At 26.9% G+C, this 25,693-nt stretch overlaps 3 protein-coding genes across 3 annotated transcripts; 2 read left to right on the top strand and 1 right to left on the bottom strand.

Moving 5' to 3' along the window:
• Positions 1-233: 233 nt before the first annotated feature.
• On the top strand, positions 234-1,068 carry LOC115711956 (transcription factor IBH1-like). Its single transcript, XM_030640156.2, has one exon. It carries the CDS (start codon positions 381-383, stop codon positions 894-896), a length of 516 nt encoding a protein of 171 aa, XP_030496016.2. The 5' UTR covers positions 234-380; the 3' UTR covers positions 897-1,068.
• Positions 1,069-11,513: 10,445 nt separating this feature from the next.
• LOC115714684 (probable sodium/metabolite cotransporter BASS3, chloroplastic) lies at positions 11,514-14,174 on the bottom strand. Its single transcript, XM_030643441.2, has 5 exons — positions 13,608-14,174; positions 12,959-13,054; positions 12,565-12,871; positions 12,230-12,477; positions 11,514-12,072 (listed from the first exon to the last, which is right to left on the bottom strand). The coding sequence occupies exons 1-5, from the start codon at positions 14,009-14,011 to the stop codon at positions 11,835-11,837; spliced, it is 1,293 nt and encodes a 430-aa protein (XP_030499301.2). The 5' UTR covers positions 14,012-14,174; the 3' UTR covers positions 11,514-11,834.
• A 3,084-nt stretch (positions 14,175-17,258) lies between these two features.
• LOC133037182 (replication protein A 70 kDa DNA-binding subunit B-like) lies at positions 17,259-20,168 on the top strand. The gene is made up of 9 exons (XM_061114037.1): positions 17,259-17,303; positions 17,809-18,085; positions 18,164-18,260; positions 18,389-18,519; positions 18,602-18,680; positions 18,809-18,935; positions 19,379-19,545; positions 19,627-19,747; positions 19,837-20,168. The coding sequence occupies exons 1-9, from the start codon at positions 17,259-17,261 to the stop codon at positions 19,978-19,980; spliced, it is 1,188 nt and encodes a 395-aa protein (XP_060970020.1). The 3' UTR covers positions 19,981-20,168.
• The last annotated feature ends 5,525 nt before the right edge of the window (positions 20,169-25,693 follow it).

Here is a 25,693-nt window from a genome sequence, read left to right as displayed (position 1 = left end):
AAAACATTAATAATTATTTAAAAGGGTTTTGATTCCATTTCTCCTTCCTCTTCACACCTCCCATTTTCAATCTTAATTATTCTTCTCTCTCTTTCTCACTCATCCCAAATTAATTAATAAATTTACCTTTCCTCTTCTTTCTTCATATATCATCTTTACCTCTTCTTCTTCTTCCTTCCTACACAAAAAAATTCTCTATATACTTCTCTCTCATATATATATATATCTATATGTGTCAGAATTGAAAGTACTGAATCCTGTACCATATAGGACCCAACTCATATGTTGTCAGAAGAAAATCTCTCAAAATCATCTTTTTACATAACGGTTCCTAAATTTGTAGTCTTTCCATTCCCAAAAAGAAACCCTAATTTTTCAATATGAATTCCCAAATAAACTCACCTAATCCAAACCCTAATTCACTCAAAAACAGGTTTGCCAAGGGATTCATTAGAGCCTTGATGAGAATACATAAATCTCCTTCAAATAATAACAACAACTCACCAAGAGAGATCTCGAAACGCCGCCGCAGAATCAAGACCGCGGCCAATGCTGCCATGGCCTCGGCCGTTGGGTCCAGAAAAGTACTATGGAGCCAGGCGGTGTTGCGGAAGATCCGCAACAACCGACCTGGCAGTCACGGCGGCAGCAGAAGCAGCCGCCGTGTCATTTTCAAAAGAAGTATTATTAATCAAAAGAGTTTTGTCAAGAAGAAGAGAGAAGAAGAAGAAATAGTAGGTTTTGGAGAAGATGATGAGAAGAAGCTTAGGAAGGTGGTTCCAGGTGGTGCAGCCATGGATATTTGTAGCTTATTGGATGAGACTGCTCATTATATAAGGTGTCTTACTACTCAGGTAAAGGTTATGAAAACCATAACTGAAATTTACTCAACTTAAGGATGAAGATGATGATGATGAAGATGGTGAGTTTCTTCTTCTTCTTCTTTTTTTTTCTTTTCCCAAATATTAGTCCGCCATGTGTAGAAATTTTTAGTTGGTGGAGTATACTTTATAATACCCCCAAATTAAAAATAATAATAAGGGAATTAAGAAAAGAATATGTTTATTATTTTGTGGTTATTATAATATAATGAATATATTTACTCAAAAGGAAAGAAAGAAAGAGAATCAGAGGAAAGAAAGAATTGAAAGTCACAAGAAAAGTTGATCATATATAGAAATTGAGTACTAATATATATTTATGTATATATATGATATAGATTCTGCATATATATTATGTTGAATTACATTAATTGAAATATATTAATGATTTTAATTAACTAAGCTAATTAATAATATTGTAGATGAGTAATTATAAGTACTATACTCTTTGCAAATAATCAAAAGATTATTTAAAGGGGTGATGTTTTATAATGTAGGATCGATATCACCAAATTTCAAATTTCTTTCTTGTATTTTTTTTTTCTTTTTTCTAATTCCTTGATAGGAACATATATATATATTTATTGATAACCTAAATGAATAATAATTAATTAGCTACTTTTCTCTTCAAGCGATGATTGATCCTCCTTAATTATTTTGGTTGTATCCTCCTTAATTATGAGTTTTACTTTTTTTTAATAACAAATTATAGAGTTTTACACAGATCGTTATATTTTCATTATACAAGGTGTGTAATTGGTACTCTTTTTTTAAAAATAAAATTGAATTTATAAAGGTTATTATATGTATATATATATGCGCCCCTAGAATGTAAAAATTCGTCCAAACCTTTATAATTATTTCAAAACTATAATTTCTTTTCTTTTTTCCTTTTTGACTTTTAGTAAAACTTATATATGTAGAAATTAATCATTTGATTAATTTTACCATCTATTGCTCTATTTGAAAAAGAAAAAAAAAACATTTTATATATTTTTAAAACCTTTTATGTTATAGTATGCCAATTTATTATAAGTTTGCTCTTAATAATTAATTAGATAAATATTATGGTATGATTTATATAAAGAAAAACAGATTCGATTTTGGCTATTAATTATTATCCTTAATATATATTATAGCTAGATAGCTGGATATACTGTATAGTTTGAAATATTTAGGTTGTTTGACTTCATAATTTAAAAATTATTTTTTGATTTTTAAAATTGAAAATGGTTTTTAAGAACTAATAGAGGCCGTTTGGAAAAAAATTTTAAAAACATTTTTTTAAAATTGAGTTTTAAAAAACTAAAAAACAGAAAACATCAAAATGTTGTTTTCAATTTTCAAAAACAATTTTTTTTCTAACATATTATATTTTATATTTTTGCTCTCATACTCGGATCCTAGACCCGGAATCAACTCGAACCCGGATAGATTCATGTCATGGTATGGTGTTAAAACATTAATTTTTTTTAGTAAGAAAAAATCTACAAATAGTTTTAAAAAATTTGTGTCAAACACCATTAAATTTTTAAAATGACAAAAAACTATTCACTTTTAAAAATACAATTTTAAAATCTGAAAACTCAAAACACTCTGCTCAATTTCTCGTGAAGATGATCAATTAATAATATATTTCTAAACCATGTGTATATATAATAAGGTTAAATACAATATAGGGAGAAGTACGACGGCCAATATTTTTGGAATGAAGTTATTATATATTATGAGGTAATATAACTTTTTTGATGGAAATCATGTCAAAAGGAATTTAAGGTCTAGGTTTCTACATGCTACCTTAATTATATATCATCATCATCGTCAATCGTTTTCGTTACAATAATATAGAAAACTTTGACTTTGTCTATATTAATAATAATATATATTTATTTCAGGATAATTAGTGAGAGGGAGTAATATGTATATGTTTGTGGTGTGTGTATATATATATATATAGGGCAAGACTATGGTAGGACCTAGCAAAAGTTCCTTACCGGTAGGGAACTTTTTTTGATCATTGATTTTAGATCATGTGGTTATTATGATGTAAGGTGTATACTCTTACGATAGAATCAACTTGTATACGATTAAAACTTTATACATATTATAATAATATTTAATTATATTTATTTTTTAAAAAAATAATATTAATAATTAAAAATTTTATTAATTTTTATTTTGAATTATTTTTTTAAAAGTTATTTTGAATTATTTTTTTTAAAAGTTATTTTGAATTATTTTTATATTGGTATTTATTTTCAAAAAAGAATTATTTTTTCTAAACTCATTTTTTTGGCTTTTCATAATTTACTACTGGTTTTTTTATATGTTTACACCTAGTCTTTTCTTTGTTTTTCTTTTAGGCTATGGGTGATTCTGGTGTTATTGACTGTTTTTTCAGTGGTTTTTATTTTGTTATTTGGCTGCTCTTTTGAGACGCCACTTATAAAAAAAATTAATTAATTCGGTTTGATATTATTTTTTCTGCCAAAAAAATTGAGTTTAAGAGAAACAAGTTGGTACGGTTCCAATTAAAGAGCATATAAAATTATTCAAGCGATCCGATATCAGAAGAATTTTTAAAAATAAATATCTATATGAAAATAATTTAAATTAATTTTAGAAAATAATAATAATTAAAAAATAAAAATTAATAATTTTTTAATTATTAATATTATTTTATTTTTTAAAATAAATATATTATTAAAATATTATTATAATATGTATAAAGTTTTAATTGTATACAAGCAGTCCTATAGTAAGAGTATATACCTTACTTCATAATAACCACAAGATCTAAAATCAACGGTTAGAAAAAAAGTTCCCTACCGGTAGGGAACTTTTACTAGGTCCTACCATAGTATTACCCTATATATATATATGTTTCATTCTTGGATTATTAATTCATTTTGATTTGGATTTCTTGTGATCAGATGATAATTAATCACATTATACATATATATAAAGATATATATATTAATGTTTATTCCGCTATCATTTTAGATCGTCCGATCATCTAATTATATATTGATCGGATGGTTATTAATTATTAGACTTATCAAATATAGTATTTACCAAAGGGAATATTATAAATTTTATGAAATATTCCATTTTTTCACAAAACAAAAACGAAAAGGTGATAAAAATTTTAAAGTCTATATATTGTGACAGTAGAAGGTAACAATATATATATGAAGACACATGAGTTTATTTAAGTTATATATAAATATGATCTTGGATTTTACTGATATGTCAATTGTTGGCTGACTTTTAGTTAGTTTTTATTTTGTCTGGTTAGAATAGTCATCATTTTCTTTCTGTTGCTCGTGCCTTGTCTCAATAGGTATATAAATATATAATTAAATAATTAATTTATTCATTAATCAACGAAATTGAGGAGACCGGCCAATAATTAATTTATTAAAGATAAACAAATCTTCAGTAAATTATTATTAATTGACTTAAAATAGTTGAACTTATATATATTATATATAAAATTTGGTTATATAATAAAATTTTTGGTTTATGAGAAATTATTGGATGATTTTTTTTTTAAATAAAAAAAAATAACAAATTATTAGATGTTACACGTAAAGCGTAGTTAGTTAAATCTAAATATAATTAATTTACTTAAAGTGTTGCAATAAATAATAAATTTGTTGAAAAAAAAAATTGTACATGTATGGGGTTATTATTATTATTATTATTATTATTATTATTAATTAAATCCAACTTTTTCTTACTTCCTAATTCCTATACATTGAGATCTTATTTAATTAATAGTTAATTTAGAAGAATATATATATATATATATGATATTAATTTCATTAATTAATTGCCGTTGTTTATGCAGTTAAGTTAATTGATCAGTCTATAGTTATCTTTAAGATTTGGTGGTAATAATAAACGGAGTTATATATAAATTTAGATACATAAGGAAGCAACAATGTAATTCTGAATATATTATATTGTTATATGCACACATAATTAAATTAATAAATATAAAAAAAATATTTCAGACATTAGAATTTAGAACATTCATATTATTGTTTGTTTAAGGGAATTTGTGTAAAGGTCAAGCTCAAAATAAAGAAAAATAAGAGAGTTAATTTGTTATATTAATTGCATCTAAATTAATATATCCATATATGTATATGTATGTGTGTGCATCTAATTAAGAATAGTTATATATAATTAAATTAAGAAAAAGCTTTTGAATTATAGTACTATATATACCATCAATATATAAATAAATATAGATATGAACAAGAGGGATTACAGTCAAAGTTTTTATTTCTCTTAAAAAATAACACTATATATAAATATATACAAAGGTTTTTAGCTAGCTACAAAGGGACAAATTAATGATGAAAAAATAAAATTAACACTTATTAGTCACTTGTGTCACAACTATAAAGTAGCATCGTCCAAATAATATATATATATATAGGGCAAGACTATGGTAGGACCTAGCAAAAGTTCCTTACCGGTAGGGAACTTTTTTTGATCATTGATTTTAGATCATGTGGTTATTATGATGTAAGGTGTATACTCTTACGATAGGACTGCTTGTATACGATTAAAACTTTATACATATTATAATAATATTTAATTATATTTATTTTTTAAAAAAATAATATTAATAATTAAAAATTTTATTAATTTTTATTTTGAATTATTTTTTTAAAAGTTATTTTGAATTATTTTTTTTAAAAGTTATTTTGAATTATTTTTATATTGGTATTTATTTTCAAAAAAGAATTATTTTTTCTAAACTCATTTTTTTGGCTTTTCATAATTTACTGATGGTTTTTTTTTTTTTTTTTTTTTATGTTTACACCTAGTCTTTTCTTTGTTTTTCTTTTAGGCTAGGGGTGATTCTGGTGTTATTGACTGTTTTTTCAGTGGTTTTTATTTTGTTATTTGGCTGCTCTTTTGAGACGCCACTTATAAAAAAAATTAATTAATTCGGTTTGATATTATTTTTTCTGCCAAAAAAATTGAGTTTAAGAGAAACAAGTTGGTACGGTTCCAATTAAAGAGCATATAAAATTATTCAAGCGATCCGATATCAGAAGAATTTTTAAAAATAAATATCTATATAAAAATAATTTAAATTAATTTTAGAAAATAATAATAATTAAAAAATAAAAATTAATAATTTTTTAATTATTAATATTATTTTATTTTTTAAAATAAATATATTATTAAAATATTATTATAATATGTATAAAGTTTTAATTGTATACAAGCAGTCCTATAGTAAGAGTATATACCTTACTTCATAATAACCACAAGATCTAAAATCAACGGTTAGAAAAAAAGTTCCCTACCGGTAGGGAACTTTTACTAGGTCCTACCATAGTATTACCCTATATATATATATACCGATTTTCTATAATGAATATTGATTATTAAATAAGAATATTTGAGACCCAACATTTAATTATATTTTAGTTTAAGAATTTTATTTAGTAGGTTTTAATATTTGAGAAGAGAATCTCCAACTCATGGTGTTTTAAAAAATATTGAGATTCTTCCAAAAAAAAAAAAAAAAGATTAAAGATACGTACATACAAACATAAACACTACTGCACTAAAAAATCATATAAAACATACTTTTTTTAATCATTATTAATTTTATTAGATAAATATATATTATATTTTGGGGCCGGTAATTATATAAAAAAAAACTTTAATTTTAGTTTTACATTCTCATTTCCAAAAACCTAACAACCCCATAACAGAGATAAGAGATATACCTTGATAGTTCTACTTCTAAATATTGATGCCTTTCAATGTTTTTCAAATCAACAAGTTAATTATGCTCATTAGCTATAGCTTCCCACTAAACTAAATTAATTAGATGAAGAAAGAGAGAGTGGCAATTTGATAATTGGTTTGAATTAAAAAACAAACAAAAAAAAACAATAAAGTAAGTATTCATTAATAATCAATTTGAATAAATTGTTCCTTGTCTCAATAAAGGATGACACCGAGATGCCAAGAGTGATCAGAATCCATTTGAGTTAATTAGTCAAAACATTATTATTAAAATTAAAGCATGCATGCATGCATATATAAACAACATTGTCAATAGCATTATTATAAGTTCACCTCTTAAAATTAGTTAGCAATATTTAATAAAAAAAATATTATTTTAAATTATATAGATTTAATATATATTTAATTATACCAATAACAATAACACCATCTTAAATAATAATGCTAGATACCAATACATGACCGACCTTAAAATTTATTGGGTCATAGGAAAAAAATATTTTTGAGCCCTTATTTAAAATAAAATGTGGTACTTTTTAAAATCAGTAAAAAAATGTGTAATTTTATTAATAGGGGATTATTCTTTTTTTTTTTGACTCTTGAATTAAGTAAACCTTAGACACAAGTCTAATCCGCTTATTCCTAAAAACGGACTTATACCAATAGTATTTTTTAGCATTTCTATCATGTTTTGCACAACTTTTACTTGCTGCTTTTTATGTGCATATATATGAATTTGAATATGAATAATATAAAGTTATTACTAGTTAATTAAAATGAGCATTTTATTATAAATATTAATTAGCTGATGTACTAATATTGTCATCATATATATAAGAGTCAAGTTAATTAGGCCCACCCATGTTCTTATGCAATAAAAGCACACACAACACACACCCTTATATATTAATTAGTACAAAACTCCAAATTGCCTTGCGTTGTTTTTTCCAAATTGTCTTAGGTCATTTTCGTATAAAAATTTCATTATTTTTCAAACTTAATTGGTTCAAGAAAACCGTGTGCAACTTTATTAAACCTATCCAATAATGATATAGAAATAATAGACGTAACAGTCTTCTAAAATTCAATTAATTAATTAAAGGCAAGAGAAATTAAGATTGAAATAACTTCTGTAGCTCCTTCAATAGCTAGGATCGATCTTCATTATTACTTATTAGATTGGTCCCATGAAAAGCAAAGCTAGGTAGCTACATAATATAGCCTTTTGCATACACCAACCCTCTATATATTCAGTATATATGTTAGTTAGGCAACCAAAACTAATTCGGAATCCTTCCCAAAACTTTAGGTACACTATATATATATATGTAATATTCGGACCTTTTAATCACAATATAATAATAATTATTTATAATTAGTTATAATTTTTTGTTTATTTTTAGTCATAAATTTTGTTGTAATTAAAAATAATTTTTTTTTTTTTGTAGTGATAAGTGGTATCTTAAGATTGGTTAATGATATTTTGTAAAAACTATTTTCTTAAGTTATACGAGATTTAATACTTAATTATATATATAGCAGTATGACACGGAGAAGATTACTAGGCACCAGTAGTACCTTTTAGCATTTCTCCTATATATTACTACGTATTAAAAATAGTCTCATATTCATAATTAATGTGTGGAAACATAATACTATATATATAATATGTATAGAGTATTATTTTCTCATTATCAATTGATTTTGATGAGATACAACCTCACACACTTGTTATGGCATCCTTTATCTTTATTTCTTTTTAATTATTATTTTTTCATAAATTGAGAAAATTTAATCATTTAATATATATTAAATAATTTAGTATTGAAACATTTTAAAATAAAAAGTGTTAAAAATAATATAAAAAAAATATTAGATTTTTGAATGATTTAAAAAAAAATAAAATAATTTAAATTGTGAAAATAAAGTGAATGATTGATATAATTAATCTATCTAGGTGTGTAAAATAGAAAGATAACCTACTTTAATTAGTGGCTATGAATTATATATATGTGTTGTACTTGTGCTATATTGTAGCTAGCTACATGTGTACTGATCCTTTTCGTTTACTAGTTTTAATCATAGATCGAAAGCATAGTGGCATCGGCACGCCATAACCTTATTAGTGTTTTGATCATTAATCATTATCAATACATATTTATATATGTAGTGTATATACTGCAACATTTGCAACTCGATCAAGTTGTGCCAAAGAGGATATTTATATAACAAAGTGAAATATATATAAGGATAATCTACTGTGAGATTAAATGCAGCCCTATCGGTGAGGATTTAATTGGGTGTAGGAGCTATATAATCGGATGGTTTGGAGTGAGGGTACATTGTAACTATTGTGTTTTTATGCATATGGGAATGGGATCCCAACAAAACACTCGAGTAATTTTTTTTTTTTGAAACAAATTCTTCTTTATTAAACGGAGCAACTGCTCAACAAAACAGACAACAATTCATATGGAGTACTCGTAGTTTCCGTAATAATACAATTGTCTAATAATCGAGAATTATTTCTGACAAATTTGTAGAACGGTGACAAAAGATAAACATTTCTTAATGAAAGCAACAACCGCTTACAATTCTCAAACAACAAACTAATTAAACGAAGAGCACATCTAAATAGAGCTACAATTTACAAATAATTAACCTTCACCACTAACAAGCTATCCGTCTCCAAGATCTGAAGAAAAAGATTGAGTTTTCAACTAATTAACTCAATGCTTCTTTAATACCAACAGCCTCTGGTGTGACACTGTCCCTTGTGGTTACATCTAGTTTGTGAGACCACCATACGTACGCCCAGCCCCCTCTCGAACCCCAAAACCAAGGCCATACTGGCCGCGGGCCTTCCACATTAATTTTTATACCAGTAATCAATAGTTGTTGTGCCTCGTTCTTTCACTTTATCATGTATCTTATCTTGACTCTCGCATTAGTATGATATTGTCCGCTTTGAGCTTAGATCTGCCCTCACGGTTTTATTTTTTGGACACCTTCCCAAAAAAGTCTCATACTATTAATGGAGTAAGCCTAGGTAAAACACTTACATCAAAGACTACTCTTGCCTATTCTTCCAATGTGAGACTTGGGTTGATATACCCCAATACGATTTCCCCTCAAACCAAAGAATACATACTTCTCCCTTCTTGCGAAACTACCTTATGTGCCTTATTTAGAAATAAGAAGAGAAATTTAGAGAAGGATCAATGGATCATAAATGATAGTCTTCTTTTATATATTATGGCATTGGCTGTTTGCAACTAACTAATATTCATCTTAAAGACGTTAAACCCAATTTCAACTATATGTATATATGTGTTAACGTTAATTAATTAATATCTTTCTCTCCTTACTGTCGTCTTCTATATATGAATTTTATATGTATAATACTTATGAAATAAATAACAATGTTAGAAAAGATATTCTAAAATATAAAGATAAATAGTTTGATCAAAAGGTTGGAGTAGGAGTACTAGTTCGTGTTTCCTCTCAAGAGTATAAATAAGATAGTAATATTAAACAAAAATTATTTTTCTAATTATTATATTTTATTTTTTTATTTTTAAGTAAATATAATAATAATAATAATAATAAGATTAATTATTAAAATGGGGTAGTTTGAGAATATATATTAAAATTTTATTTATATTGAGGGTACTAAAGTAGTAATTTTTGTAAATAGACGGTACTAATTGATCATTATCTAAAATAGAGGGTACCAAGTGTGTATTTAAATAAAACACATGGTACAAAATGAGTATTTACCCAAAAATTATTTATATAATAAAAAATATTGAAAAATATAATATATATTAATTATATTTTTATTAGATTTTATTTTTTTGTGTGTGTTAAATTTGTAACACTTATTGTTTTGTGTATCTATTTTCATGATGTTTTGTTCTATTTTATTATTTAGAAATGTTGTTATTTTAATTATTTAAAATTTTTGGCTACATTACACTTGTAACGATGATATGTTTTTGAAATATTAAATTTAAATAAAGGGTGATACTTAGTTTGTACGTATTTTTCTTCACATTTTTAAGTTAATATTGAAATTTAAGTGTGTAATTGAATATTTAATTAAAAAAAAAATCGATTCAATATGGATTGGATTTTGAGGTCTAATTAGATTTGATCGGATGATGATTTTCCAAATCCAATTATTGATTGAATTGGATCGGATGAGGAAAAGAATTAGATTGGATCGGATCGGATGCCCACCCCTGATTGAGTGTGTTAGGTTTGCATTTGTTGAGTTGTTTTGTGTGTGTCTACTGGTCTGTGATTTTTTGGTTATTGGTTCAATAAAATTTAATACTGGTTATTTACGAAGAAAAAGGGGGAAAAAACTTATACTGGTGTGATGCTAGATGGTGTTTGGTGGTCGTTTTCTTACTAATAGGGCGGTGGATTTTTTGTCAGTTGGCTGCTTTTTTGGAAACCCATTAACGATATTTACATAAAGGAATTTGATGCTAATAGATTTTTATTTCAATTTTACCATCAAATTGACATCACAAGAGTTATTGAAGAAAGTCCTTGGTCTTTTAATCCAAAAGCATTGATTATTTCTAGGCTTAAGGAGAGTGAGAATCCGCGTACTATAATACCTTTGAATACGTTGGATTTATGGGTTCAGATACATGATCTTCGTAATATGAAACTTAAGAAGACAGAGATGTTAGACTAATTTTAGCTTACTATTTAAGTGTCTTGAGTCATGTTCTCTTAATATATCTACACATTTTTGGAGCAGAATTATGCTTGTTTTACTTGATTTTAGGTTTATTCGCTCATCTTGGACAATTTAATTTACTCAAAGTCAAATAAGCAAGGAAAAAAATGCATTCATTGCCTATATCTTAGAGTATATGCAATGTATATTGTCAACTATATATACTTCTGTCAAGTTTACATAATATATACAACAATAGAAACTGGATTAACTGCTTACATTAAAGATGTACAGTCAGTCAAACTACACAACTCTTTACTAGTTCTTTCTTCCTACATCTGCTTCTTCCAACATTACTATCCAACACTTGTTCCTTATTCTTCACCTCTATATGTATATGCTTTGACCCTCTGAATGATGTAACACTAAACTAGCACTAAAAACCAGACTCCAAAACTATTCCTTCTGTGGCTTCATGCTTTGACAGTGGAGCCAGTTTGATGTGTTAGAAGGGATGGTATGTCTCTGATTCTATAGCCACTACCCCAGAAAGAGGCTAGACATAGGCCCATAATAGCCATAGCAACTACCGAACAAGCCGGAGGAACAGCCTGGCTGCTACCTAGGAATTGAGTTGCCAACAGCCCTGCTAAGGTTGAGCTTTGCATTCCTGTGCATAGTGATATTGTTCTGCTCACTTCTTCTTCTTGCCTGTGAGCAACAACGCGGCGAATAAGAATTTATCTTTGAATGAAGGAAAAGTAACTGTTCATTTCTTGAAATGAAATAGTTACCATACTCATAGTTTCATTTTGGAATAATTCTTAATTAGAAATGACATTTTAAGCAGAAAGTCAACATTTTGTACCTCCAGGCTGGAACTTTGGACACCCAATAACCCAAAGTAAAGGCTACTGTGTGAAACGCCACTACTGGAAACACCAAACGAAACCCTTCCGGGGAAAGAATTTGGCTACGGTTTATGGCAAGAGGGCTTCCTATGCACAATGAAGTACAAATCATGGCAACATAAGGCATCAATGGTTGAAGGACTCTTACAACAGGTTTTGCATAAGTATTGAGCACAAGGCCGAGAGTGACTGGAACAAGAACTACCTATTGGAATAGAAGACAAGGAAATGTATTAGCAAATATAGTAAATGTAAAGGAATTCATTTATGTAATCTTCCTCAAACACCATACTTGCAAAATTGACTTTGACATGGCCACAGCATCAACAGGAACAACAGAACCGATTAGAAGGCCGGTTAGTAGAGGTGTAACAAGAACTGAGGCAATGGTGGATGTGCTAGTGAGAAGAATGCTTATGGCCACATCCCCTTTGCTCAGAAAACTAGCATAGCTAGATAGCTGAGCTCCAGCAACACAAGAGGTAAGGACAAACCCCGCGAAGAACATCGGGGACACCCCGCATGCCTTTGCAATTAATACTCCAAGAACCGGTTTCAAAGCATACTGAGCTATAAACCCAACAGAGAGCGGTAAAGGTCTACAAAAGATTGATTTAGAGTGTTGAGATCTCACAAACAGATTACATATAACATATAAAACTAGAAGAATACAAAAAGAGTAATACCTTCTAAATGCAAGAGCAAAATCATCAATGGAAAGTTTGATTCCAATAGACAACATGATCCCACCAAGAGCAGGGGCATATAAATCTTTTGATACCCTGCAAAAGAGTTGAATTGGAAAATAACCATTGCAGATTAGTAAAGTACTTTAGAGATTGATCTGCACATGGCCCGGAATCTCTCATGGGCATATAATCAAACACATAAAAACCAAACTTTATTTCCTTAAGCAACAAGAACCAATTTACTTTAATCTGAACATGTTGAGGAAAAAAAGAAGAAACCTTTTTTAAGCATATGACAAGCCCTTTCTTAAGGAAAGTATATTCATAAGTGTTTAATTTACACAACTGAGAACAATCTCTTATCTGACATGATGTAATATTATATTATTAATAACTTAAAATATGTAAAAGGAACAGCATATTAATATAATAAGGAACAAGAATTCAACTTTAAATTTAATAAAACAGATGCCAATCTCAGGTTCATTTATGCTTATAAAACCCAGTTGCAAAAAACGACAAAGTAAAACTACATGCAAAACTTAAATACCCCAAAATTCAGCTAGAAAAACAGATTCAGAGAAAGGAAAAATCAACATGCAATACCCCAAATATCAATAATTCGAGAAATTGGAAAAGTACCCACCAAGTAAAAGTTGAAGGTTGAGCTAGAGCAGCAATGGCAGTGGCTGCAACAACGAATGGAAGCATTGCCGACAAGAATTGAGAAGAGTCATTACCCTTTTCAGAATCTTCCGTCATCGTCTTCGTCGTTTCTGGGTTTATACCAAAAGAAAGCATTGACGATTCGCCTTCTCTTCTATGAGACCCAACTCTTCCAATGAACGGAGAAGTCGAGCAAGCGCATATAGACAAAACCCCATTGTTGATTCTCTTATTCGAAACTGAAAATCCATTAGAAGTTTTGGCCGGAAATGAAAAAGGGTGAAAAATTGGAACTTTGAAAGGTTGGCGGTTGACGGAAGAGAGAGCAAGAGAAGAGCTATAGGGAGCAGAGAAGATTGAGGAAGAGGAATAGGATGTTACCATAGTAAGACTTTTACTTTTCGCTGTTTAATTTTTGATCGCCGGAGAAGTTTCCTCGCCGGCGATTGAGGTTTCCGGCGAGCTCTGTAATAGTAAGAGAAAAAATAGAAAGAAAGGTGAGGTGAGCATCCAACTCTAGAACAGATTTTAAGGATATAATATATAATATTAATAGAATACAAATATTTGTTTTTTATTTATATAAATATTAAATGAAGGAAAGGGAATTATTCAGGTGCAACACATGACACGATGTTAGTTTGACTTTAGAGTCAAAAAGTCGATTTTGATTGAGTGAGTATTGCTATGGGTGATACTGCCTAGTACCACTTTATAATTAGCTAACCATATTTTTTTTAAAAAGTTATTATATAAATTATATGAAACTTAATACTATAGTTATATTAACATGCTAAGTACCATTAATTTTTTTTAATATTTATAATTTTGATTTGATGTAAATTTTATTAACATTGAATAAAAAATTAAAAATTACACCATATATGGGATTCTATAAAAAAGTTTCATAAATATGGCTTTTTTAACTTTACCACTCTTATATGGCATTTGTCCAAATTTAAAGCTTTTTATGGTATTTTTTTTACCACATTTTTATAAATTTAATTTTTAAATCCCATATCATCTTAAACCTAAACGCTACTCTCTCTCTCTCTCTCTCTCTCTCTCTCTCTCTCTCTCTCTCTCTCTCTCTCTCTCTCTCTCTCTCTCTCTCTCTCTCTCTCTCTCTCTCTCTCTCTCTCTCTCTCTCTCTCTCTCTCCAATCGGACTGAAACCGAAGGCCACACCACTCAGTAGCTGCCTCTCTCCTTTCTTCTCTCTCTGACCACCGATCAGTGGTAGCTCCGGCGACTAAATCCCTTCTCGAACACTGCCTTTTGCCTTCTCTACAAGTTTTGCCACCACCACCACCATCACCTTAGTTTACAGCAACTGAAGTTTACATCAACTGAAGAGGATCAACAACAGTGTGTTATGCCTTCAAAAAACAACAGTTTATTCCTATTAATCGAAACCACAAAGGTTCGGCCAATTCCATCTCTATTTGCCGATCAACCTAACTTGATTTATATATATTTATTTTTTTTTACATAATTTTGGAATATTTGATCTGTAATTTTCATATTGTGTATATAATTATGAAAGAAAGAGAAGAAGAATTTTGTAAAATCTCTGCTTTTATTCTTAATTAATACATAAATTTATTAAAGCGTGATTCCTCCAAATTCAATAATAAATTTTCAAATTCTATAATATGAATCTCAAAGTTATATTTATGTTCTTAGGAATTAATTTATATTCTGTAAATGGTTTAGAAAAATATAAATAATAATTTATTTTTTTATAGGCTCGAAACTGGTTTCACAAATTTTAAAGGTTTTATAATGGGATTGCTTCATTTTATGATTTTTTTTTTATTTTAAGTTTTTTTTTATTATTTTTTTTTTCTAAATTTGAAACTGGTTTTCACATTTATATCATGTTCTTAAATTATTTGTATGTGTTGTTTTCGATTATTTTTGTTAGTATTTTTTTAAAAAAAAAAAAAATATTGTTCGAAACTGGTTTACATATTTTGAGAGTTCTGTAATGGGTTTGCTCTATTTTATAATGTTATTACAAATTTTTAATTTTAAGTTACTCTTTTTATTTTTTTTAAATCTAGGTTCGAAACTTACACTTATATTTTATTTTCAAATTATTGGTATGATTATATTTGTGATTAATATTTTTTTTTTTTGTATTTTTGTATGTGTTTTTCTTTTTTCATTTTTCATTTAATTGATTGATAAAACTGGTTTCAGTTAACTTTATTATTTAACATTTATTATTTTTATGATTTTTATAGCGTCAAAACTAGTTTTACAGGGTCGAAACTCGGTTTCACACGTTTTAAACGTTACGTGATGGGATTGCTCCATTTTTATGATGTTATTGTATATTTTTTAGTTTGTATAAAATCAGTTTTATTATTGTAAGATATATGAACACCAATTTTTGTTTTATTTTTAATAATCAGTTTCTAACACACATTATTTTATTATTTTTATAACTGGTTTTTTTATTGTTGTTCATAATTGAGTTTTAAGTTTCAATTTTTTATTTGATTATTTCAGGAAATTGGTTTTTATTTGTTTGTTTTTATTTTAGTTGTTTTTACTAATTGGTTTCTCACATTCTACTATTTTTTTTAGTCTTTTATAGTTTTTATTGCATTTTGTCTCTTTAATTTTCTTTTTTTTTTTTATCTTTGATTTTATTTTGTGATTCTCTTTGTTATATTTGTTGCATATTGTATGCTTAAATCAACTCTGGTTTTTGAGCAAGTAAATGAAAAATTAAATGCCAAAATAAAGAATGAAGTTAAAAATTTGGTTATTAGGTATTGATATAAAATTTATCTGTTCGAAACTGGTTTTTAAATTTAGTATCGTTTGTAAAAGTTTAGTTATTAGACATTGTGTATTTTTCATTATGTTATTGATGAAATTATTTTTTTTTCTTTTTTAATGAAATAATTAGTTTATCTTAATATTGATAAAACTGGTTTTTAAAGTTAGTATCGTTTTTAGATTATAATTTTTTTCATTATCTTGTTGATGAAACTATTTTTTTATTCTTTTAATAAAATTATTAATTTCTTTCAATGTTGATGAAACTGATTTTTAAAGTTTGTATTATTTTTAGATTATAATTTTTTATATTATTTTTTTTCCAGGATAATGTTGACGAGACTGGTTTTTTTTTTTTTTTCTGCTGTTAATGAAATAATTAGTTTTTAATAAAAAAAACAAATAAACAGTAGTTTAAATAAAAAAAATATGTTTAATTTCTGAAAAAAAAAAAACAGCATCTATATTTGAGATTATTTTTTATTTATTTTAGTGTTTTATATTTTAAAAAGATAAAAAAAAAAAATATATAAATTTAAAGTTTTTTATGTCATTCCTTATAACTTTTTCCCATATTTGTAAGTTTTTCTTAAAAAATGCCATATTTAGTGTAATTAAGTATTTATACCATATATATATATCAAAACTTATCTTCATTTTTCCATATTTTTGTAAATAGCCCATATAAAAATTATTATATTAAACTATAAATATAATTTAATATTTAATTTGATCAATATCAATATATAAGATAATACTAAATGCTAGTACTTTTTAACTTTTCTAATCTTATAGATGGAGGGTAAGGCAGGCACTACCATTGGTGTGAATATATAAATATGTTGAAACTTCTAGCTAGTTCATTTAGTTTGGAAAACGACAAGGTTAATCACTTAAATACCTTTTCTCCAAGGTTTGATTATGACAAGTGATCTCAACTAAAATGCTACCATTTCCTCTTTATATGTCAATAATTTCAACTTTGTTAACTGAAAATACAGGATATATATATATATATAATTGAGTGTTACTCAAATAGTATTTGGAAAATTTGAATTTATATATTTAATTTTACATTACATCAAATATATATATATATATGTTAAACTCAATTTTTTTTATATGTTTAAGATTTTTTTTAATTATATAAAAAAACTAAACATAAAAGCTTAAATTTTTTTAATACTATCCATTCTACAAAAATTTCCACCACGAACAAGCATGAATTCACCAGTCCGATATTAGAAGCTGTATTTATCTGATCCAAAGGTAAATTTATTCCTCTTTTTTCCAATAATATTAGTTGCACATTTATAGACAAGTTTTAATTTAAATAGTTATCTAATACAAAATCTAATTGCATGTCTTATATTGATAAACTTTACACAGGGGACGAGAGTAGATGCAGTAATTTTCGCAGAAGATATTGAAGCTTTGGAGGACACTTTGCATGAGTTACACACCTACCACATCAGTGATGCCCGTGTCAACAGAACCCCTGCCAGATACCTTAAAAATGACACAAATTACCATTTTAGCTGGACGCTGAACTCAAAAACACAAGTTGTTGAAGTCCAAGAAGAAGACAAACAAATTTCTAAGCCAGTCCATGAGTTCGTTTCGTTTAAGAACTTGTCATCTGACAAATACTCCAACACACCACAAGGTAACTTCGGATCCCAACAATATACCAACATGACAAATGATTTACGAAGTTTTAACTAACATCACAGTCAATTTTCAGATATCATAGGAGTAGCTGTCAAAATAAATCCAACAAAAGTGGTGAACACAGTGTATGGACAGCGAACCATACAAGAAATTTATCTAATCGATGACAGGTATATATAATATAACATACAAATACATGATGATAATCTTCATTGGAGCACTCATAATAATTTCATATGGATTTAAAATTATGATACATAGCAAAACTAATAATTACCATTACTATTTTCAATTACAGTTGTAGCTTCCACCCAATATGTTTAACTCTGTGGGGTGCTTTGGTACAAGATATTAGTGAAAAATTGTCTGAAGTTACTGGAAACAACCCAATAATAATGGGAACAAAGATGATTGTTCAAACTAAGAGAGGTACTTATATACTAACTACTACCATATATATTTCTATCAATTTCGTACACTCAAGTATTCTGAAAAAATTATTTTCCTACAGGACTGTCGTTGTCAAGCCGTGAATCAAGTACAATCGAAATCAATCCTGACAATTATGAAGCAACTACTCTTCATCAATGGTACGACTCTTAAACAAATTGATTTACCTTCATTAAATATCATTTTTTGATTAAATAATATTGATTGTTTATTACTTTAATAAGTAAGCTAACATTTAAATTACAATGTCAAGTAGAAAATAACAAAGGCACATAAATAATATTATTATTCAAGCACCTACATATCAGTATTCTCCAAATTCATCTGCTGCAAAACGAGAATATGTTAAGAACAACGAAGTTACCGATTTGGTAAAGCAATTAAAACCAACTCAGGTAAAAAGAAAATATATAGTAATACTTAACACTTTCAAATGTATAATATATATTGCTTAGTAATTACTAATTACTATCTTGAGACATCACCAATAATGTACTATTATTGCTTAGTAATATATTTATGATTGCGACATATATATTCCGTTGTTTCTTTGGCAGAGATTTTGATCATATTTCACATTACTTGTTAGTGGTTATTATATTTAACAGCCTAGAACAAGAAAAATAAATTTATATATTCGATTGTCATTGCTCTCATTTTATTATAAATTTATTTGTTTTATGTGTTTTAAGAGGTTAATAATATTGAATTAATTAAAAGTCATTGATTTTTTTTGTAATTAATATACACAAAAAATTAATTAAAAATCATTGATTTTTTTGTACTTAATATAATATTGAATTCTATTACATATGTAGTTTTTTTTTTTTTTTTGCAGAAAGCATATTATTGGATTGAAGCTGAAATCATATTAAAAAATATCAACCAAGATTTTTATTACATGTCGTGTGATTTTTGTAATAAGAAACTTATGTTCTACAACGACAACGAAGAAACAGATTGTGAAAATCCAAAATGCGGAAAAAGATGTCTTCCTACACCACGGTAAGCACATTATAACTAAATTAATATTTGAACTTCTTGCATATTCATACTAACCGTTACATATTCTGTATAAATTATTAGTGCAAGGACATATGTACAACTCGACGATGGTACAGAGTTGCTAGATGCTGTGATGTTCGGTGATGTTGCAGAAAACATATTCTCATGTACTGCAGTTCAATTAAGATCATATTCGGACGAGGTAACTATAAAAAAATAAATATGTAAAAATTATACATTTTCGTACATAGAAATACATTAAAACTTATAACTAATCATTTTTTTTTACAGAAACATAAGTTGTTTGTCCAAAAAACTACGAAGCAATTATCAGCCAAAAAATGGAGAATTCAGTTGTACGTAGATGCAAACCGAACAATGACTTCAAAGTACAATCAGTTCACCATTCAAGCAGTTGAACCAATGGAAGATTAGGAAGAAGTTACCTTTTTTTTTTTTACAGTAATTTTATTTTATTTAGTGTTGAGACTTTTCTTGCTGCTGAGCTTGTTTTTCTTTCTCTTGACTTGTTATTTATGGATTTACATGGAGTAGTGTATGCAAGTATTTCATATACCCAATTTTCTAAAAGTAAATAATAAGTATTATTTTATTATGATTTATATATACCTAATTATATTTTACCAACCAATTATAATAGCACAAATATTAATTTGATAAAACAAATTATTCGTATGATCATACCTTTACATACAATCTAAATAAGAAGAAATAAAAAAAAATAACTAAATTTTACCTAAAACTAATCTTTACGTGCCTCGGCACGTAACTCCTACCTAGTATATATATATATGTTAAACTCAATTTTTTTTATATGTTTTTATCTAAAAAAAAATTTCTTCCATTTTTTTTCAACAGATGGAACAACTTTATCTCATATAATGTAAAAATAAGATTTTTTTTAATTATATAAAAAAACTAAACATAAAAACTTAAATTTTTTTAATACTATCCATTCAAAATTAGTAATACTTATTAAGAGTCCACTCAAATATATATATATATATTTATAAAAGTTATTTTGGATATGTTTTTGTATAAATTATTGATTGAATTTTTTATTTTATTAAATAATAATTTTGATCTTGTATTTTTAAAATTGTAAAAGAATAATATTATGAATTATATTTTTATTAAAATAAAATTTAATAATAAATTCACCTGGAGGTAATATGACCAAGTTGCAAGATATGTTATGTTTGTGCTGAAAATTAATTTTAAGTTGATTATATTTAATAATAAAATATGACAAAATTTACTATTTATGTTATTTTAAAAAATACAGAGATTTATTATTTAATCAAACATGAGATCTAATAAATAATTTACAAACTAGAATGTTCAAAATTATATTTACCTATTTGGTATCAAATTAATCTCATATATTCTTATTTAACACTTAATTCACCATGACTAATACCCAGGGCCGGCCCTAGGCATAGGCGGGCTAGGCCCGTGCCTAGGGCCCACACTTTTTGGGGGCCCAAAATAAAAAAATTAAAAAAAATTATTAGGCTTTTATTTAAGTAAAATTAAGTGTATTATAAACAACAAATATTCATAGCTTAGTTGGTTGAGGTGGAAGCCATAATATTCAAGGTCATGGTTCAAATCCCATAACACTCTTTTTTTGATATTTTTTTAATGTATTTTTGAGGGCCCCAAAATTTATTTCGTCTTGGGCCCATATATTTTCAGGGCCGGCCCTGCTAATACCCTATCCTATGATGAGATATAATATGTTTTTTTTGTATTTATTGAGTTTACATATTTTAATTTAAATTTAAATATGTAAAATTAAATGTTATTGAATTAGACATAACATTAAGATTAGATTAGACATGTTGTGTTATAAATATGTATTGCAACAAGTGGCAAAAAGGAAAAGAAAATAAGTGAGAAGTGTATGAAATTGAAAGATGTGAAGAAGTTGAGTTTGAGAGAGAGAGAGGTATGTGTGTATTGAGTTGGTTGGGTTGGAAAGTTGAAATTGAAAAGTGTTTTGAGTTTGATAAAATCAAGGCCATGCAAACCAAGTGTTAGACTTCTCAACCTCTTTTGGTTTTGGCACTTCCTAATAAAGAAACTGCCCCACTCAAGTTTCAACCTTCTTTTCTTTTCATGCACTCTTTATTTTACAATTTATTTTACCAACTTCAATGCTACTGCAATTTCTTTCTTTCTTTCAACTTCGTTTGTATCTAAAAAATATACACAAATGTTAAAGACTACCTATACTATCTCATTTTAAATTGTAATTATTATTGGTGTAATTTAATATTGAATATTATTATTTTATTTTAATAAATATTACAAAAAATCGGGTCATATTTTATCATGGTACTAGTCTATAAGAGCATCTCTAATATTAGTATTTTTTAAGAGTCAATTTTCACATCACTTAAAAATATATTATTTTATTTTATCTTTCTTTTATATTATTTTTTTACATTTTTTGTTCTAAAATGATCCAATAGTAAGCATCCCTAAAAATAATTAAAATAATATTATATTATTATTTAATATATATTAAATAAATAAATTTTCTTTTTTTAATAAAATAATAATAAAAAAATAAGAAAGATAAGATGTAAAAGATGATATGGTATGATATTTTTTTGTCGCATTTTTTTTTTCATTTCAATGGTAAGTATTAAATAAAAAATACTAAAAATTTATCCATGACATCAAGTATCCTTCATAGCATTTTGGACCTCGTGTTTTGTAAAGATTACCAATTGGACCCTCTGTATTGTTAAATGACAAAATGAATCTTATATTTTCTAAAATAGTAAAAATAGGACCCTAAACTCAATTTTTAACAATTTTTTTTTTTAATATAAGCAACTTTAAGACAATTTCCAACACGAACAAATACAGAAAATATAACCAATTTTATCATAACATCTCTAGAACAGATTATTATTAAGTTTTATTTTGACAAAAAATCAGTTCAGAGTCCTATTTGTACAATTTTAGAAAATACAAAGTCTATTTTGCCATTTAATAAAATAGTGGGTCCAATTAGTAAATTTTTGCAAAATACAAGTTCAAAATAGTATTTACCCTTTATATATTTTTAAAGTATAAGTTTGTAAAATATGACTTTTTATTCAAAAAAATTTATTTTATGGAGAAATTTAGAAAAAAATTATAAAAATATGAAGAAAAAAATAGCATAATGTACTTGATTACCCGTTTATTATCATTGGTTACATCTCTAGTTACCATAAGAGTACATTATCCTTAAAAAAAAAATAAAAACACCCAAAAAAAAATATGCAAACCCATAAAATTTATAATTTCGTATAATTCAAAAAAAAAATATTGAAGGGTTTTCACAAGCAATGAGAATTTCCATTAAAAATAATTTTAAATAATAAGAGCCGTGGATATTCTGGACTCTAGAAAATTTATGGGCCCAACTCAAAACAAATAATACTCATTGGTTTATAGTGGGCCTAAGTTTATGACAGTTACTTTAGGCTTCAAAAATATCCACCACCTACATTGAAAATTCAGTTATTTTTAAAATAAAAAAAAAAACATTTTACTAATGTGTACAATTTTTATTTTGTTATTTATTTTTAATTTTTATATCAACTTTGTTTTATTACTTAGCTCAACTATGTGTTCTATTTCAATAGAACCTAATAAGAAAATTATAAAGTTCGTAATTATTTTCTTAGAAAATCGTATTGTTCCATCATATAAACAAATTATATTTGTGAAAATCAATTGAACTAAAATCATTTTACTATTTAAAGTGCATTTGGAAAGCCCGCGACAATTAGAACTGATTGTAACACAAGAAATAGATTAGGTGTTGGAATGATAGGAGGAAAGTAATGTAAATATTTTGATACGAAATCAGCACGAGTCAGGAAGACACGAATACGATTAGATATAAAAAAAATATATATGAATTTTGAAACAACACGATACATATGATATTATAAATTAGTACGACTGTCGACTAGGCACGAAAAATTTATGATTAAGCACGACATGATACGAGAAGTATGAAAAACACGACATGTAAACACGAATAAACTAACCCAAAAGACAAAACACATGACAAACCTGAAAAATACGACACCAAACATTAAAAATTCTTATAATTTAATAATTATAATAATAATAATAATAATAATAATAATAATAATAATAATATATTTGTCAATTATAAATAAATTAAAATAGTAATAAAATTTAAATATAATAATACTATAATTCTACAATTAAAACTATTATAAAATATAAAACCAAAACTATATATTAATTACGTTTACGTTGTATCTAAGTGAACCAAATTAATTGACATGACTTGAGGAGTTTGTAATTTATTTTAGTTGGAGTAATTTACGGTAAAACTCCCCAACTATCAATTTACTTGCAAAAAATCATCCAACCTTATATTTGGGTGGGAAAACTCTCCAAAATACTGTTTCGTTTACATTTTTAAGGTGTCGTCTGTCCAACCTCGTTAAGTCCTAATTTTGTACACGTGACAATAATAGGTCACTAAAAAATTATCCTATGTGGCTATATTTTATAAAATAAAATAAAAACTTTAAGAGTAATTTGCGGCAAACCCCTCCCCCACCCCTATCAATTTACTTGCAAAAAACCATCCAAAAAACTTTAAGGTTGGATGGTATTTTGCAAGTAAATTGATAGTTGGGGGAGTTTTGCTGCAAATTACTCTTAAATTTTTTATTTTTATTTTTATTTTAATTTTTATTTTGAAAAATATTGTCACGTAGGATAATTTTTTAGTGACATGTCATTGCCACGTGGGCGAAATTAGGACTTAGCGAGGATGTACAGACGAAAATCTTAAAAATGTAAACGGAATAGTACTTTGGAGGGTTTTTCCACCAAAATATGAGGTTGGATGGTTTTTTTGCAAGTAAATTGATAATTGAGGGAGTTTTGCCGCAAATTACTTTTTTGGTTGAGAGGGTTTCATTGTTAAAAAGGCCTTGAAATTCTTTAGTATTAAACTTGGTAGTAGCATGTCTATAATTCACTCTCCACTCTTTAACTTCCCCCAATTTCGTTCATCGCTTCATCTCCTCTTTGGTTTCTTCTTTGATAATTAATTAACAATATTATGTCAAGGGAGAGGTCAAAGACACGACCAAGACAATAATATTTCATCACGACCTCTCATGATCACATTTTATCCAAATATATAGAATAATAGATCTATATCATTGGTATAAATTCATGCTCTACTATTGTAATTTTGCCAAATCTTACATAGATACAAATTGGATTTATTTGATGAGAAAAATTCTCTCTGAGCTTTGGCTACTTTTTGCATACAAAAAGAATTTATTGATCTCGCTTCAGCTATTTTTTATTCTAATTATTTCTCTAAATTGATGAATTGATGTTATTTTAGTTCGTGAAAGTTGATTGCACCAGTCAGTTAGGTTTAACCTTGTCGTGTCTTTTGATACATGGTGCAGGTAACATGTTCTAAGGTTTTTTGGGTTCTCCGTTTGTATGAAGAAGAGCAACATAAGTTTTATAGCATCAAATCTTATTAGTGGTTGCAAACAAGGCGGGCCCTATGTTAATTTGGGCCTAGTGAAAATGTGAGGCTAATTAAAGGGAAATTTACATGCTATACTAACTTTTGTCATTTTTTTACAAAAATACTGTCAGACGGTATTTTAATTTTTTACTTTTTTACTGTATTTTTTTATAATTTTCATAATGCAGTATATTGTGTTAAGTTTTCACAGGTGTTCTACTGGTGTTTTACTGGTGTTCTACTGTTGTTTTGAGTTGTCCTGCTTTGTGTTTTACTGGTGTTTTATAAAAACACAGTATTTTTGAAAATATTTCTGTGTGACAGTATTTTTGTAAAAGTTAACTCAAATTTCAGTATTTTGTAAGTTTACCACTAGACTACAACACATATTTAGCATTAAAAGTATTATTATTTATTTTATTACTAACTGTATTTTAATTTATTTTTTTTTCGAAATGGGGCCTGAGCGGTGGGGGCCTAAGGCGGCCGCCACCTTCGTCTCACCTCAGGGCTGGCCGTGGTTGCAAATAACAAGTTTTCTACGACTGAAGAGGTTGTTAGTAGTGCAGTTATGTACCTTAC

This window comes from Cannabis sativa, chromosome 4, assembly GCF_029168945.1.
Source record: "Cannabis sativa cultivar Pink pepper isolate KNU-18-1 chromosome 4, ASM2916894v1, whole genome shotgun sequence".
Lineage (NCBI taxonomy): Eukaryota > Viridiplantae > Streptophyta > Magnoliopsida > Rosales > Cannabaceae > Cannabis > Cannabis sativa.
Note: the sequence above shows the minus strand (reverse complement) of the source record. Positions and strands in the feature narration are given on the sequence as shown.